The 15,907-nt window shown below is 54.4% G+C and overlaps 1 protein-coding gene across 3 annotated transcripts in view; it reads right to left on the minus strand.

Moving 5' to 3' along the window:
- Positions 1–1,231: 1,231 nt before the first annotated feature.
- Positions 1,232–15,907, minus strand: part of KIRREL1 (kirre like nephrin family adhesion molecule 1) — a 103,633-nt gene continuing 88,957 nt past the window's right edge. For 2 of the 3 annotated variants that reach the window (XM_061120441.1, XM_061120439.1), the window contains 11 exons: positions 14,115–14,265; positions 13,002–13,107; positions 12,694–12,842; positions 12,389–12,516; positions 11,533–11,707; positions 11,337–11,437; positions 9,564–9,762; positions 7,971–8,078; positions 7,699–7,838; positions 7,053–7,130; positions 1,232–6,784 (listed from right to left, as the gene is read on the minus strand). In XM_061120441.1, coding sequence (XP_060976424.1) covers positions 6,308–6,784; positions 7,053–7,130; positions 7,699–7,838; positions 7,971–8,078; positions 9,564–9,762; positions 11,337–11,437; positions 11,533–11,707; positions 12,389–12,516; positions 12,694–12,842; positions 13,002–13,107; positions 14,115–14,265 — 1,812 coding nt within the window. In that variant the 3' untranslated portion in view covers positions 1,232–6,307. The remainder of the gene's footprint in view (positions 6,785–7,052; positions 7,131–7,698; positions 7,839–7,970; positions 8,079–9,563; positions 9,763–11,336; positions 11,438–11,532; positions 11,708–12,388; positions 12,517–12,693; positions 12,843–13,001; positions 13,108–14,114; positions 14,266–15,907) is intronic. The other variant, XM_061120440.1, reaches the window with a different exon arrangement.

Genomic DNA, 15,907 nt, shown 5'->3' on the forward strand with positions numbered 1-15,907 from the left:
TTTTACCTGTGCCAGTTCAACTTACCTGGCTGTAGACTCGAGATTCACACTGCCTGGGCCTCTCATCCTCACCCAGGTTGAATGCCCTGTGGGCTATCTACAGGCTCATGGTCCAGGATACACTGAAACTGCAGTCCCCACTGCATCCTGCCCCTCCCTCTGTAGTAGCTCTTGGTCATGCTCTACAACCTTCTTGGAAATGGGTTGCACTCTCTCAAGTATTTTTTTCAGCTCCTACGTCCCTATCTGTCTATGACTGTGTCTGTGTCCCTTGTGTACAAATAGGCTGCTGTGGACCATCTTTAGTTTGCTGGTCTCCTAACTGGATGAGGGAAATGTGTATGTGTTAGCTGCTCAGTCATGTCCGACTCTTTGCGACCCTATGGACTGCAACCTGCCAGACTCCTCTGTCCATGGGATTCTCTAAGCAAGAAGATTGGAGTGGGTTGCCATGTCCTCCTCCAGGGGATCTTCCCAACCCAGGGATTGAACCCAGGTGTCCCGCATTGCAGGCAGATTCTCTACCGTCTGAGCCATCAGGGAAGCCTGGATGAAGGAAATAAACCATTGTATTTCTTTGTGATTTATAGTTTTCAAAAACATTATCTGAAAACAATTTCTTTTTCTTTTTTCTTTTCTTTTTTTTTTTGCCAGTTATCCTCTAAGACTGCTGTGAAAAGAGCAAAGTAAAATCTCTGCAAATTCTACTAAACTTGAGGAATCCAGAATTTCTCACCAGGATGGTCTGTGTGTGTGTGTGTATACTGCTGCACCATCTGTTTTTTCATTCTGTCTCACTTCAAGTTCAAAGGGCTGGTGACCTGGCGATTTTGAACTTTTACCCAAACCACTGCATTTTTAAATAAATGAAATCAGTCCTGTTCACCCTCACACTCCCAAGTCCTTTGGGATTTGGATCCCAGATTCAGTCTCCCCTTCCTATCCCCATAATCAAATTTGGCACTGAACATTTGGATGCTGTGTTCCAAAAGCAGGGAGCCTCTGGCTGTTTGTCCCTGAACTGCCATAATTGGCCTCAGGCTTTTGCGGCACTCACAAACTGGTGAATAAAATGTGTTTGCCCCACGGCCTGGAGGTGACACAGATAAATAGTCTCTGCCATCTCAATCCAAAAATCGATCTTCTCCTCCAATTCAGATCATTTCACCCCAAATCAGGCAAGCTTTTAAGTAACTAGAGCTGCTTGTACATTAAACACCACAAAACATAGTACTTTTTAAAACATTTATATTTATATATATATAAAAAAATTAAATATATATAATATATAGTGTGTTTGAGACTAAAAATATAGTACATAATATTTAAAAAAAAAGGAAAATGAAAAAAGGCAGAATAGGAAAAGGTGTGAGGGACACACAGATACACATTGCTAAAAATCTACGATGGTTTGTCCTAACAAAAATAATATTTTTTTCCTCTTAATTATCATCATGGATCCATTTATTATCGGGGCTTGGGTGGAGAAAATTTAACTGGAGCCAGAAATGGAGGCTGTAATCCCAAGAGTGGGGTTAGAAAATGTGACTGCCGGGAGCCCTGGACCTCATTCTGGTGTGACTGGAGGCAGCCAACTCTCCTGGGTCACTATTGCTAGCAAGACTGTGTCAGAGTTTGACTGTATTGGCAACTTGGCTGCTCTCTCCCGAGTCAGGGGTACTCCCAGGAGACAGCATCTAAAAGTCTCCAGATGAGAAGAGAAGAACCCATTGGCCCACTAACACTTGCAAAGGCCAGTGGTTGGGGACAGCAAAAAGCCAGGATTAGGGGACAGGAGATTGGTAGGAATGAGTGACAGACAGCTCTATGCAAACGGAGTTATTATCATTACTGTTATTATTTTTAAGGGCAAGCTTGTACCAGAATCGCCCAGTATGGCCTGTGACTTTTGCGCAGCAATTATTCCTCCAGGGACAGGGCCTGGAGCTCCCTCACAGTGATGCAAGAAAATGTGATTCCCCCCCACCCACCCCATTCTGAAACCCTCCTGAGCTACACATCCTTCCATCCTCTCCAGCAGCCCAGAGGTGGAGTGTCAGGACCCAGCTGAAAAGTAAGGCCAATGCCTTTCAGAAACCAGGCTGGCCTCCAGGAAAGGAGCAGCAGTGATAAGGGGAAGGCCAGGAGAAGGGGATGGGATATTTAAATGCTAATTTTATAGCCTCTTCACAAAAATAAATGCCTTTCCAATTACATCGCTTGGTCTGCGCACTTCAGTGTTCTATTATCACCTCCTTACTGGTCCCACCAGGGTCGGAAGCTTCACTAATGCCTTTCAAGTGATTCCCCGCCATGCAGAAGGGCCTGGAGAGGCACAGAGTGGGTGACCTGGCTCATGGCACACAGCACTAAGCTGGCAGAGAAGCCAGGGTTTCTGAGGCCTGAGTCCTTCGCATACAGCAGTGGGGACAGAATCACCCTCTCAGCAAAGAGTGAGGAAGTGATGTCACTGAGCCAGTTCAGCACAGCTGGGGTAGGTCTTGTCTTTAACACGGCTTTCTCCAAACCCGAGTGGCCCGTGTACAACGGCAATGCACATGAGCCAAATACACTGAGACACCATCTGATTCCATCTGAGAAAGCCCAAGACATGTGGCTCCAGACAGCCAGCCACCCATTTAATGAGAGGGTACCAGGGCAAAAGAGACTCCAGGGCAGTGTGCTCCATCCTGTCAAGCAGAAAAGGCTGCCCTCAAAATTACCGGAAAAGCAGCACCTGGACAAGGAGAGGGCGCAGTGCTTGGAGACGTGAAGGGTTGGGGTGAGATCAGACTAACCTCTGTCATCCCAAGCAGACGAGGTATCTGTGTGAGCACTGCGCCACTTTCCTTTCTGACTTATGTTGGACTTTGCTTCATGCAAATATTGTGCCTAGACTTTGGTGGGGGATCCCGGATTTAGGATGCAAGCTGAACCCTCCACAAGGAGACGGTGGGTCACCCAGCATCACAAGGACCTCTTCAAGATGCAGAACTAGAGTCAATAACTGCTGGACTCCCTCACTACCACTTGCCCTTCTGAACTTCTCCAGAACAGACAGGTCAGTTGTTCTCACACCTTGCCCTCCAGCTCAAGATGCCTTAGCCTGAAGGCTTCCCCTTACTCTGGGACCAGCTTTCTGGGCCATGGGAGTGCTCCAGCAGACTGGGGCGGAGTGTGGCTGCTTTCATTTCTCCCCAAAGGTTACCTGGAACCTGGGGGTACAGTGAAGGAAAGTCACCATGCCCTGCCTTGGCCAGAGACACCTTTACAAACCTGTCAGGCTTCTGACTGGGGAGCAGCACAAGGTCCAAAGGATAATCCCACATCAATTTCACCGAAGTTTAGGATATTCTTTTTGCTTCTGTTTGACATTAAGGGGTTTTTAGTGGAAACTCATTCACAACACTTCTGACAAGAGGATGAAGTCCACAGTGAAAGCTTCTTTCAAGAGAAGAACCTTTCAATTTCCCCCCACCCATCCACCTGCTGTTACCAAATCCCTGCCAGGAACGGCAGGCCCTTCCACCTCACCAAATGAAAATATGCAAGAGTGGGACAATCTGAGGTTTGTACAATTCTCCCTTCTCATCTTAAAGACTAGAAAATAGTGGGCAATGAACCTAGAGGTTAGGCCAAGGTCACTCAGTAAACGGCAGCTTCAGAACTGGGTCCCAAGTCTCTGGATGCCTCGCTCTTCCCACCAACACCAGAATGTCGAAGGCAGTCAGGATCACCAAGGTGACCACATCAAGGGCCGAGGCACCATGCTGGAGGATTCTAGCCTTAGGTAAAAACCGTCCAAGCTCAAGGGCATCTACCACGCCCCAGAAAGGCAATTCCATTGGCTTAACAGGTTGGTCCCCACTCAGATTCTGATCAACCCAGAGTAAAAAGTGCACAGTCTTGAATGCTCACATCTCCCTGCGCCTTGCACGGTGCTCACTTGATACCCAGGTAATGCGTTAAGGAACAGAGAACAGGGAAATAACTATCTGGCTTCTGAAACCCATGGTCCCTGCAGTGTCAGCTGGGTTACCAGTGACCTCAGGGCCTCCTCCCCTCCACCAACAGAGTAGACCCAGGACTAAAACCAAAAAGGAGGAAACGAAAGAACGCGGCCAAACCCCAAACAAAAGTCAGTTGGAATGTTCCTGTTTAAAAAGCCACCATCTGTAGATTTTAACTGTTTAGATTACCCCATGGCTCCTGTGCAAATCATCAAAATATGCCTGAACAGGAACCCGCATCCTTATTAGACCTTATGTCACCAAACTCACAGAAAAGGACTGTGCAGGAGGGAGTCAGCTTCCAGGGGTAAGGGTGGAATAACTGCGAAACTAAATGAGGCCTCTGAAAGGGCCCGTTCATGGGACTTGCCCGTGCTGAAGTGGAGGAGGATGCAGATGCCGCCTGAGAGGCCAGAACTGGAGCTACAGGGTATGCGCTGTCCTTACTGCCAGGGGATGGCGAGGAATGTCACCCCACAGACCCATCTGCAAAGGTGGCGATGGCCCGTGGCTGATGAGCATGTAACTCATTAAAGCGAACATGACTAATGAATGGCGACCACGAGAAAGGGCAAAACGCATTCTGGGAATTGCAACAGAGGACCCTCCCGTTAGGGCTGAGCTAAGGAAAGAGCAGACCAGGCTTCTTGGGAAGGGAAGGCCGGGGCAGAGGAGGGAGTTCTCTTTGGAGCGCCCGTTCTCTTTGGTCAGGAGGTGGCGGCTGAGCATGTGGAATGCGTATGTGGGCGTGCGTGCAGGTGTGTGTATGGAGGTGAGGGTGGGCATGGGAGGCCTCATGGGCCGCGGCTGCCTGCAGTGCCTTTCCGTGTGACCTTACCGGGTCAGCCCTTTCTCTTACTAGGTCCCCTCGCCCGTCTGTCGCCTAAACTCTGCAACGCTCGGCAGTGAGTTTGCGCTGATAGTACCGGACCCCTATGCAGCCACCCACACAGGGCCGGTCAACCAAAGCCGTACACTCAAGGCACTGAAAGCGGAAGAAGCAATCTGACTGGTCCGGGGGGAGAGGGGGGGAAGCTAGGTAACAAACGAAAACCCGTCTAAAGAGAACATCTCCCACAGATGTCCCCCAGAAGGTGGCCTCTCTAACCAGCTGGTCAGCTCTGGGGTAGGACAGCAGAGCCTGACAGCCAGGCCCCCTTCCGGTCCGATAGAGCCCATCGGGTGACAGGTCTCATCACCTGAATGTTTAAAAATGGATTCAAAGTGCTTCGAGATTGAAAGAGTAATGGAAGGTACTGGAAATCTGATAGAGAACAGGTTCCCCCTTTCCTTTCCACTGGGACTTGTATTTGGGTGGGGAGCTCCCTACAGCTTCTTTTTATTTTTTTTCCCCAAGTGAGGTTTTTTTTAAAAAATTATCTTTTGTTGTCTTTGAAGAATAGCCAATAGCACCCCCGCTTTCACCAACACTCCCCAGGCAGGCTCATTAAAGCCAGGAAGTGGGGCCTGCTGGGGAGGAGAGGGGGCTTGGATGGGCTCCCTCTAGCGTGGGTTCTGGAAACTGCTATGTAGCGCTCTGCTGTCTTGCTGGTGACTCAACGTGGTTCCTGACCTTTCCTTCTCCATCACCACCCCCTGACCTACCGGCTGGCGCAGCACAGAGGAGGAGGAGGAGGAAAGGGCAGCGCTAGGGGAGATACCTGGGTCCCTCTGCAGGCAGAGAGACAGGTGTCCACAGCGGGCAGCCAAGATGACTTGGCATTTTAATCCCAGCTGAGCTGGATCTGAACTCGGTGCCAGGGCTAAAAAAAACAAATCCAAGGTCCCTTCTGCAGTCCCGAGGAGGGAGAGACGCACCCAAGGTATGAGGCGGACAACAGATGGGACGGGCCAGGCAAGCTATCTGTACCAGAGCCACCCACCCCGACACTCCGTGTCCCCTGGGCCAAAGTTTGCTCCTCCCCACGGGACCCCCCCTGTCCGCTCACGTGAGACCAGAGGGGCGGCATAGAAAGGGAATGCTAAAAAGTGTCCCCTCTGCTCTCCGCAACCTTCACTTTCCCAGTCCCCAGACTAGGGCCAGGCAAGAGTGCAGGTCAGAAGAGACACATCCTCCCGAAGAAGAGGGAAGGGCAGGCCCAGGAGGCTGGGGCATGCGCAGAGCACCATCCTCGGGACGGGGTGTTTCCGGGAGACCTGCTCCCTGCCTGCCGCGGTGGGAGGAGGAAGGCTGGTCCAGGACGGGAGCAACAACGGGCAATGTCCCTGAATATCAGGGAACAGCTGTGAGAGCCTTCTCCTCTGCCCCGCAGAGACGCCCCGGCCAGGCGCCGGCCCTACACATGCGTCTGCATGCGCTGCTGGAATCTCTGGCCGTAGTCCGAGTGCTGGGAGGTGTAGGAGAATCGCGTGGCGGTGGCGTACTTGCCAATGGGGTCGTATGCCTCGTACGGGGTCCGCTCCAGGCCGGATGGTGGGGCCTGGGGGTAGCCCAGTCGGTAGGTGGGGTACCCTGCTGCCCCGGGGAAGGGATGGGAATTGAACTTCTCATAGTTCTCGTAGGACAGCTGGCTGGCGGTGTCGTTGCCAGCGGGGGCAGCAGGACCAGGGGGCGTGGGCTCGGGGCCGTAGTCGGGGGCCGGGGCCCGGCTGTAGGTGTTGAGCTGGGCGTAGCCGCTGGAGTGGGAGAGGCGGGACGAGGGGCGGCCGTCGAAGCGGGCAGGGCCGGGGGCACGGTAGTCAGCATAGAGCACTGCCCTGGAAGACGGGCGGTCTTCGTGGGCACGCACGTTGTAGTAGCCATTGGTGGGGTCCTGGGTGGCAATGAGAGAAGAGGATGAGAAGGTGGGTCCATCTTGGGGAGGGGTGTGGAGTCTCATCGAGGCCCGCTGGGCCTCCTTCTCTGGCTCTGCCCGGGTTCTCAGCCAATAACTCTTCATCTCCTCTGTTCCCTCAGGAATCTCCTGACCCTGCCTCCGCACACCTGCCCTCACCTCCACTCTGCCCACCCCTGCAGCCCGCGAGCCATGCCCCGCGCCCCTCCAGGGGACCCTTGGGCGCTGGCCCTTCCCCGATCCGCACCTTCATCTCATACTCCTCCCGCGTGTCGATGGTGTCACAGCGCAGATCCTGCTTTAGGTCCACGTCATCCTTGAAGGACTGCAGAGGAGCAGGGGCTGGGCATCAGGAGACGGACGCCTGCTCTTGCCCGCCCTGCCCACCCCATCCACACACCCAGAGGCCGCCTGTTAAGAGGAAGGGTCTGGGCCAGGGGCAGACTTGAACCCTGCGTCCTCTCCCCGCAGAGACTCTGGAGTATAGTGGGAAGAGGCCAGAGATACGGGTTCTAGCACCAATTCTGTGATCACGCGCAGTGCTTGTGTTATATCCCTGTCCCTCTCTGCGGCTGTTCTTCATCTGATGGAGCACTGAGGCAGTTGGGCCAGAGAACTTCCAGTTGGGTCAAAAAACTCTTGACACGCTGTTGCGGGGAGAATGGGGTGAAGGAAGCCTGAGGTCCCACCCGCCTGTCCTCAAGAAAATTAGCCTGGGGAGCGTGCGCATGTTTATGGGTCTGTATGTATGAGAGTGAGTGTGGGGTGGAGGGGACAGGACCAAAGTAGGTCAGCTGAGGGGGCAGAGAGTGGCAGTTTTAGTGACCTGGGGTGGGGCTGGCCCCAAGAGTGTGAAGAAGAGGGTAGGCCGGCAGGGGGGAGCGGACGCTCACCGAGTAGATGGCCTTCATGACACGGGTCGCCGTGGAGACGCTGGCAGTGTCGTCCTCCCGGTCAGAATGCATCGTGAGCGGCTCCCGGTTCACGGTCTCCACTTTGATGTCCAGCTTCCTCAGGGTCACGTCTTTGCGACCTGGGGACAAGGGCCACAGCCTGGACCTACCTGGCCTGGAGCGCGCAGCTGCCAAGCCCTCCTCGCCCCTCCCCAGCCCTGCCTGTCAGAGGCCCTCGGGAGGGCCGTGGCCCCAGCAGGGCCCATACTCACTGCCTTTGCGGCGCCGGTAGAGGAAGAACACCAAGGCGATGAAGAAGAAGATGAGCAGGATGCCTGCACCAATGGTGGCCCCGGCGATGATGCCCACGGGTAACACCTCTTCAGATGGGGGAAGGAAAGGAGGAGGGTGAGGATGGGGTCACAGTGATGGCTGAAGCTCAGAGCAGCCGAGCTCCAGGCCCCTGGACTTTGCACAGGGTTATGTTTCAGCTGAGGTCAGTTAAAGTCAAGGTGGCATTTGAGAGGAGGTCTGCACTGTGTCTGGATTTAGACCTTCACTTCATCAGAGCTGGGATCGACTTGTCCCTGGCCATGGCGGTCTGTCTGTCCCTCTCTTGCAGCCCACCTGCCTGGGAGACTTGTCCCTCCTTCCTGGGCTGGGGTCTTGTCTGAGGTTGGCTGTCCCCAAACTTTCCCACTGCCACCTGGGTTTCCACCTGTCCCACTGCCTTCCTCATCCACACCATTGTGACTGCTCCATCTGCACCTGTCCTCCCAGGGCTCAGGCAGTGCTGGTTGGATCCCCCTGCTCCTTGGAGATGAGAAGGACCCAGGAATCCTGCCTCCAGTTTTCTCTCCCTTCCTGTCTGTCCTGGATGGATCAGATCCATGTAGGGCTCTTCCCTTTCAGAAGTGTTTCCTGCAGAGTCCTCCTCACTCTGTCTCCTCTGTTCTTTCCCACCAACTCCTTGCTCTTGCTGGTGCCCTTAGCTAACTAAGACAGACCTCCTCCCCCGCTCCACCTCCCCCCCAGTTATTTCTCCCCATCTCTCACATAAAATAGCTAGTTCTTACTTAAAAAAAAACCTCTTTTCCTCATCAGAGTTGGGAGCTTCCAAGAAACTCAAAAGCATTATGTCTGTTTTATCAGGCTAGAAATGCCTTAAGGGAGAGAATATGTGTCTCCTATCAGACTAAGGATTTATGAAAAGGTGTGTGTGTGTGTGTGTGTGTGTGTGTGTGTGTGCACTCGGTCATGTCTGACTCTTGCAACCCCATGGGCGTAGCCTGCCAGGTTCTTCTGTCCGTGGAATTTTCCAGGCAAGAATACTGGAGTGGGTTGCCATTTCTTTCTCCAGGGGATCTGCCCAATGCAAGGATCAAACCTGCATCTCCTGCATTGGCAGGCAGATTCTTTACCACTAGCGCCTCCTGGGAAGAGGTGGGAGAACCAAAGCTTCCTATGCTATTCCAAAGTACTCCATGAATATCTTCTCATTTAATCCTCATACCAACCCAGTGAAGTATGGAGTGTTAGTGCCTTTACAGATCATTTTATTTTTCTGCATCTGAAGTCATTTCCTGCCACTCTCTAGGTCCTCCACTAAACTGAAGGTTCCCGGATGGCAAGGATGGTGTTCATTTACATCTGTCCCTGCGGTTCCTAGTGCGGGGCCTGGCACAATGCAAATGCTCAATGAATGTTTAAAACAGTGAGTGGTTTCCCAGCTGAGCACCGAGACCAGGCTGGGGTGCGCAGGCCCAGGAGAGAGCAGTGTCTCTGAGCCATGCCCCTGGAGAGAAGAGGGAGCGGAGTCCCCAGGCTGCCCTGTGCCCTGGCGACACAGCCAGCGCCGCGGTTACCTCGCTCTTCCAGCTGGATGATGGCCGTGCCCGGCCCGAAGCTGTTCCAGGCGGTGCAGTTGTAGTGGGTCTGAAAGTCGGCCTCCATGACATTGTTGATGGTGAGCGTGGACAGGACCCCACTGCCCGAGTTGGTCCTCTCCACCGTGTAGCGTTCCAGGGTCCCCACCTCCAGGAAGTTCTCCTTCCATGCCCAGGCCTGGGGTGGGGAGGGCAGGATGGGATGAGGAAGAGGCAGGTGGTGGAAACACCTGACCCAAGGCAGACTCATAGCCTCACCCCGTGTGCCCTCCGGCCCAGACCCACACTCACCCTACAACAAGCCCAAGCCACACCTGCTGCCTCCAATCCTGGCATCAAACCTCCAGTCTAGGAGGAGCAGCAGCTCCCAAACGTGCTCGAGACACATGCTGTGACCATTCAGATAGGCGTAGGGACACTCTTTCACATGAGGATTGCTGGGGCTTAGCTCCTAAATATGACTCTCTAGGGCACAGGCCCAGGAATCTCTCTATTTGGTGGTGGTGGTTGTTGAGGCAAGGGAGAGCAATTTGATTCGGAAAGCCAGCAGACCTGGAAGATGGCAGACCAGTGTCCCAAAGACACATCATTCCCAAGTTAGAACTGAGGCTTCTCTTATGGGGAATCGCTATTTTTGTAACAATCCCAGCTGATCCAATGAGCCAGCAAGTGGGAACAAGTCCTGGCCAGACAGCCAAGAAGCCTGGGCTCTTGGCCTGGTCCTCCCTTTGGGCCCTGGGTGGCCACCCTCTTCCGTCTCTGGGCCTCAGCTTCCTCACCTATAAAAGGAGAGGACCAGGCTAGTGTAGATGGTGCTCCGGCTTCCCTCCAGCTCTGATAGTCTGAGACTCTAACTAAACCTAACTTCGGCCTTGCCTTTCACCACCCCACAGCCAGCCCCGCATGAACCCACCCAGGGGCTCTGGAGACCCATCCACAGACCCTTATAAATGAGTGGGCCTCTCCCGGGCTCCTCCATCCCCCGTCCCCCAGGCTGGGGCATGCCCCCTCCACTGTGTCCCCTCCCTCAGAATGGAGCCCCAGGGAGAGGGAGCCGCCGACAACTGGCTCTTTTCCAGGGATCAGTCCTCCTCGCTCTGAAAGCGAGGCCCCCCGGGAGCCGAGCCGCCCGCTGCCCACGCGGCCGTGGTAATGAAGTGTCCCTGGGCAGCCCTGGAGTTAGCCAAATGGTCATTAAATGTGATGAGGGGTTTGACGGTTAATGGTCACGGAAGGAATTAATGGCTCGTGGTGTGGGGGAGAGGGAGGGGTGGAGAGTGGCGGGCGCGGTGCTGGTAGGAGGAGGAAGGCAGGAGAAGGGAGGGGAGTGGACGGCTGGGTGGGATGGAACTGATGGGGCAGAGCTGGGGCAGAGGGCAGGGGAGGGGGCAAGGAAGAGATGGGGAGGCTGAGGAAGGAGGAGGAGATGAGGGAGAGGACAGAGCACGAGGGAAAGCCCAGGGGAACGAGCAGCGCATCCAAGGAGACTTCACCAGGACTTTCACACCTGTTGTGAAAGGCAACAGCAGCCCTGTTCAGTAGGGACCACTGCCCCCATTTTATGGATGAGGAAACTGAGGTTCCAAAGACCAAGTAACTGGCTCAGGGTCACCCAACAAGGAAGAGAGGAGGTGGCGTGTGAGCAAGGGGAGGAAGAGAGTCAGAGGATGAGAAGCACAGGGCCTAGAAAGGGCCTGGGGAGAGCGGGAGGGGAGGCTGAGGCAAGGCTGGCCCGAGGCCTGGCCCACTCACAATGCGGTCTGGGGGTGGCGTACTCCCGATGAAACACTCGACCTTGCCGCCGTCGCCCCTGACAGCGTACTGCACAGCCTCACTGGAGATGATGGGGGGCCCTGCAAGCAAGAGGACAGGGCCAGGGCCAGCTGGAACCTCCAGCAGCCTGCCCCCAGCACCGCCCCCCCACCACCGCCTTCATCAGGCCCCTCACCGTTCACGTAAAGCGGCACCTCCCGCTCAGCCACTCCGATCCGAGGCACAATGGCCCGGCAGGTGTAAGTGCCGGCGTCGGCCTGGGTCACCGACTTCAGCAGCAGCTGGTTGCTGTTACTCAGGACCTGGGCAGAGAGAGCAGCCTCGGGTGGGGAGCCAGGAGGCCTGGGCCCCTAGATCCGTGTGGGCCCCCGCATTGGAGGTATTGGAAAGAAAGCAGGAAGGGCCACAAGTGAATTCCCAGAAGGGAAGCAGAGTCCCGAGTCTATCTGGTCCATCCCTTGATTCTAAACAGGTTAGCATTTAGACACAGCATCTCTGTAAGAGTGGGCAGACCTGGGTGGAGGTGCATGAGGGCAGGTGAAGCTGCCGTGATTTTTAAAAGAGGACGCAGCCACTGCTGGTGGCCTCTCCTAGTGCTTCTCTTGCCAAATGAGGAAGTTTCACTCTAAAATCCCTCTTTCTGCAACTTTGGCCCAAACTGTCCCCTATCGGTCTCTGCAGAGCTGTAGAACTCAGCCTTCTCCCCTCTGGTGCACCACCCCAGCCACCCCGCCCTGCTACGCAGCATTCACCGCCCAGGTCTCTCGCTGCAGCAGCGGCTCCACTCCGGCCCCCCTTCCCCCTCCCACCCACAGGTCACTGTCCCTCTCACTGCCACGGAAGCAGCCAGCTGTCTGCCAAGGAGGGGTGGGGTTTACTGCCAGCACCGTCCTTCTCTTCCAAATCCAGAGAACTTGGAAATATCCCAGGTTCAACTTGAAAAAGAATGCTGTGCCTCCTGCGCCCCCTCTTCCCAATCCAAGGCCAGGCTCCTACCACCCAGTGTCCAGGAGAGGCGGAGAGCTTCTTACCATGTTTGAGTCCTTTTTGGTCCAGGTGAGGGTGAGGGGGGGATTCCCAACCCAGACACAGGTGAGGGTCACATCAGAGCCAATGTCTGTGGTCGTGGGTTTAGGGTCAACTACAATCCGAGGGGCAACTGAGGTAGAAAGGGACAAACAGATCATCAGGGTCCTGATCTCATCGGGGCCGGGGGTGGGGGGTGGCAATTCCAGTCCTCCTCCTGCCTTGCCCCCTCTCATGTCTCCTCAGCCCCAGAGAGCCTCCCCCAGCCCACTCCAGGTCCTTTAAAGCCCTCGCCCCTGCAGCTACTCACAGTGGACATTGACCAACGTGCTGACATTGGTGCTCCCCACTTTGTTGTGAACCTCACAGGACACGGGCTCCGTGAAGAAGGAATAATCGACATTTGTTTCATAGCGACTCTCATGGGCATCTTCAATCAGGAAGCCCCCCTTGGCCCACCTGGAGGAGGCAGCAGAGAGCAGGGTCAGGCCTTGGAGCCCTCTCTGGGACATCCCGTGGCCTGTCCTCCCCAGCGCCCCCCGCCCCCCAGCTCCGGATCTCAAGGGCCTCCCAGTATCCCTCCCCTGGGTGTGCCCGCCCCCGCCCCTCCCCTCCCACCTGTAGCCCAGGATCTCCGGGTTGGCCGTGGCCTGACAGGTAAAGACGACGCGCTCGCCCTCCTGCACCGTCTGGGGCTCGATAGACAGGGTCACTGTAGGGGGGTCTGCAAGGCAGAGGACGGCAGGTCAGGGCCTTTTCTGTCCCTCACATTTCTTTTTCTCTCTCTAGCACATACACTGAGACCTCACCCGTGTGGTGATCTGGGAATTTGAGTTTGCAGTGTACCAGCTCCAGTAAATAAGCTTTCCTCACCTTTATTCCAGGAGCCTCTAGGGGCCGGCTAGGGTGAGGACCAACGATGATACCAAAGGGACAAGTTAGGCAGACCATGTAGTGACCAGCTGTGACCACTAGGCGTCAGTGTGGGTTCGCCAGGCTCACTAGCCGGGATGGGGGTGGGGCGCCTCTCCAATTGCTGCCCACACTTGCACCCTTCCCTGGGCAGTGGGGATTTATTGAGCACTTACCCAGTAGCATACTCCATGTGAGATGCTCGTATACTAGATCTCACTTAACGCTCACAACCCTGAGAAGCAGGTACAGGCCATCACAATCCCTTATCTGAAACCCCCGGCATTAGATGTGTTTCAGAATTTGGAATTTTTCAAATGTTAGAAAGGTTATGGTGACCACAGACCATTTACTGTGCAAGACCCCCAGCAGAATCTGGGCAACATCCCATAGAAACACGCATTAATATATCTGCAGTGAAATGTACAGCTATTCCAGTTGAGTTATTAAATAAAAGACTACAAAGAGCTTCCGTTCAGGTTTTGCCACCCAATCACTTTTGGTTTGGAATTTCCGATAAGGAGCTGTAGGCCTGCGTTTTATTTTCTGCACATATTCAGAATTAGAAACTACGGCTCAGAGAGATTACGTCATTGCCCAAAGTCACACGGTTTAAACCCGGGAACTGCCTGGCTCACAGCTGATGCCTCTTGTGCCAGCTCTCAAAGCCTACGGTTCAAAGCAGGGAATCCAAGAGGACAAAGAAACAGAGCATCTGTCCTGGGGCCCCAGGGGATTCTTCTGTGCTTCCCAAGGGGTGCTGCCCCCCCAGGGTGCATGTTGCCCACCCCCTCGCCCCCACCCCGGGACCCTGCTCACGGTGCACATCGAGCTCAATGGACGTCTCCTTGCCACTCGGGATGGCCTCGTTCACGCTGCGGCAGGTGAAGACACGCCCAATGTCCAGGTCTGTAGGGTTGATGAGCAGCTGGCTAATGGTGGTCTCCCTCTTCCCATCCTTCAGCAGCTCCTGGGGTGGGAGGATGAGGTGGGGAATAAGAGTGGGAGACACGGTCAAGCTCAAAGCCCCTTCCTCTGCTCTTGGGGTGATCCACACAGAGCTAGGCTTGCTGGAGGGGCATTTAACCTGAAGCTCTGCCCTTCCCCTAGCCCCTACCTCCTCCCCAGGTTTAGGTTTGTTTTTAAACTAATAGACTTTATTTTTTAAGAGAAGTTTTAATTTTGCAGAAAAACTGAATAGAAAATACAGAGAGTTCCCATATATCCTCCTCCCCAACCCCAGCTCCCTCTATTGTTAACATGATGCACTAGTGTGATCCATGTTACACCTGATACATAAGACAAGTGATGCACCAACATTGATACCCTATTACTAACCAAGGCCATAGTTTACATTAGAGTTCAATCCGTGTTGTACAGTTTTCTCCATCCTTTTAAGTCTCGTTCCTGGAATTCCCTGAGTCCAACCCAAGCCCGTCCTTCTCTGGAAAGTCTTCCTTTGCTCATCCCAGCTCTCAGGACTCTCGCAGACTGAACCTGTGGCCCTCACAGGCAGTCTGTCCTCCGCACTGCCCTGGTCACATCGCCTTGCCGCTTAGGCAGCGGGCCTGTGTCTCAGGGCTGGGCCTCTCCTGCTAGACCATAAACTCCTTGAGGGCAGGGAAGGGAGTCACTGGCTCAAACTCTCACAATGGTACCCAACCAGACATGATCACAGCACCCTTGGGCTGTGGCCCACGGTTTAACAGCAGTACAAGCATCTTACTAGGCCTGATGCAGTGCTGGAGCAGCACCAGTCCAGTGCAGTAACACTGGCTTCCTCCTGCTGCTTCAGAGCTCCATCGTCTTCAATAAATATAAAAAAAAGGAAGGGGCAGTAGATGACAAATGGCCATTGACCAGTCAGCTTGTTTGGTTGCCAAAATACTTCAAAACATGTAACCACAGAGGGGAGAAGTGAGAGGGTTCTCGGTGGTGAGAAAGTTAAACACCACCGAAGCCAGACTGTTTGTCAAATGGTGAAATGAAGGCCAGAGAGACGTGAATTGTCCAAGGTGACACAGAGTGTGGAGGGCAGAGCAGACCCAGGCATTCCCTGGGGCCATACTCCAATGCGCACAGGTGAAAGGTCTCTCCCCTCAATGAGAAGTGTCTCCTGCAGGATCTAGCAAGGGGGGCTGGGTACACCTGTGCCTGTCCACAGCTGGCAAGAGGAGCTCCAAATAGGACCCCTAGATTCTAACTCCAGCTCCACCTCAACTTTGCCATGTGATCCTGGGCAAGTCATTTGATGTCCTTCTCAGCAATAGGTTGCTGCTGCTGCTGCTGCTAAGTCACTTCAGCCGTGTCCGACTCTCTGTGACCCCATAGAAGGCAGCCCACCAGGCTCCGCCATCCCTGGGATTCTCCAGGCAAGAACACTGGAGTGGGTTGCCATTTCCTTCTCCAATGCATGAAACTGAAAAGTGAAAGTGCAGTCACTCAGTCGTGTCCGACTCTTCGCAACCCCATGGACTGCAGCCCACCAGGCTCCTCTGCCCATGGGATTTTCCAGGTAAGAGTCCTGGAGTGGGGTGCCATTGCCTTCTCCCGGCAATAGGTTACTCATCTATAAAATGTCCACATAATCGCTGCTTACCCAAGCTCTTAGT

This window comes from Dama dama, chromosome 20 (genome assembly GCF_033118175.1).
Source record: "Dama dama isolate Ldn47 chromosome 20, ASM3311817v1, whole genome shotgun sequence".
Taxonomy (NCBI): domain Eukaryota; kingdom Metazoa; phylum Chordata; class Mammalia; order Artiodactyla; family Cervidae; genus Dama; species Dama dama.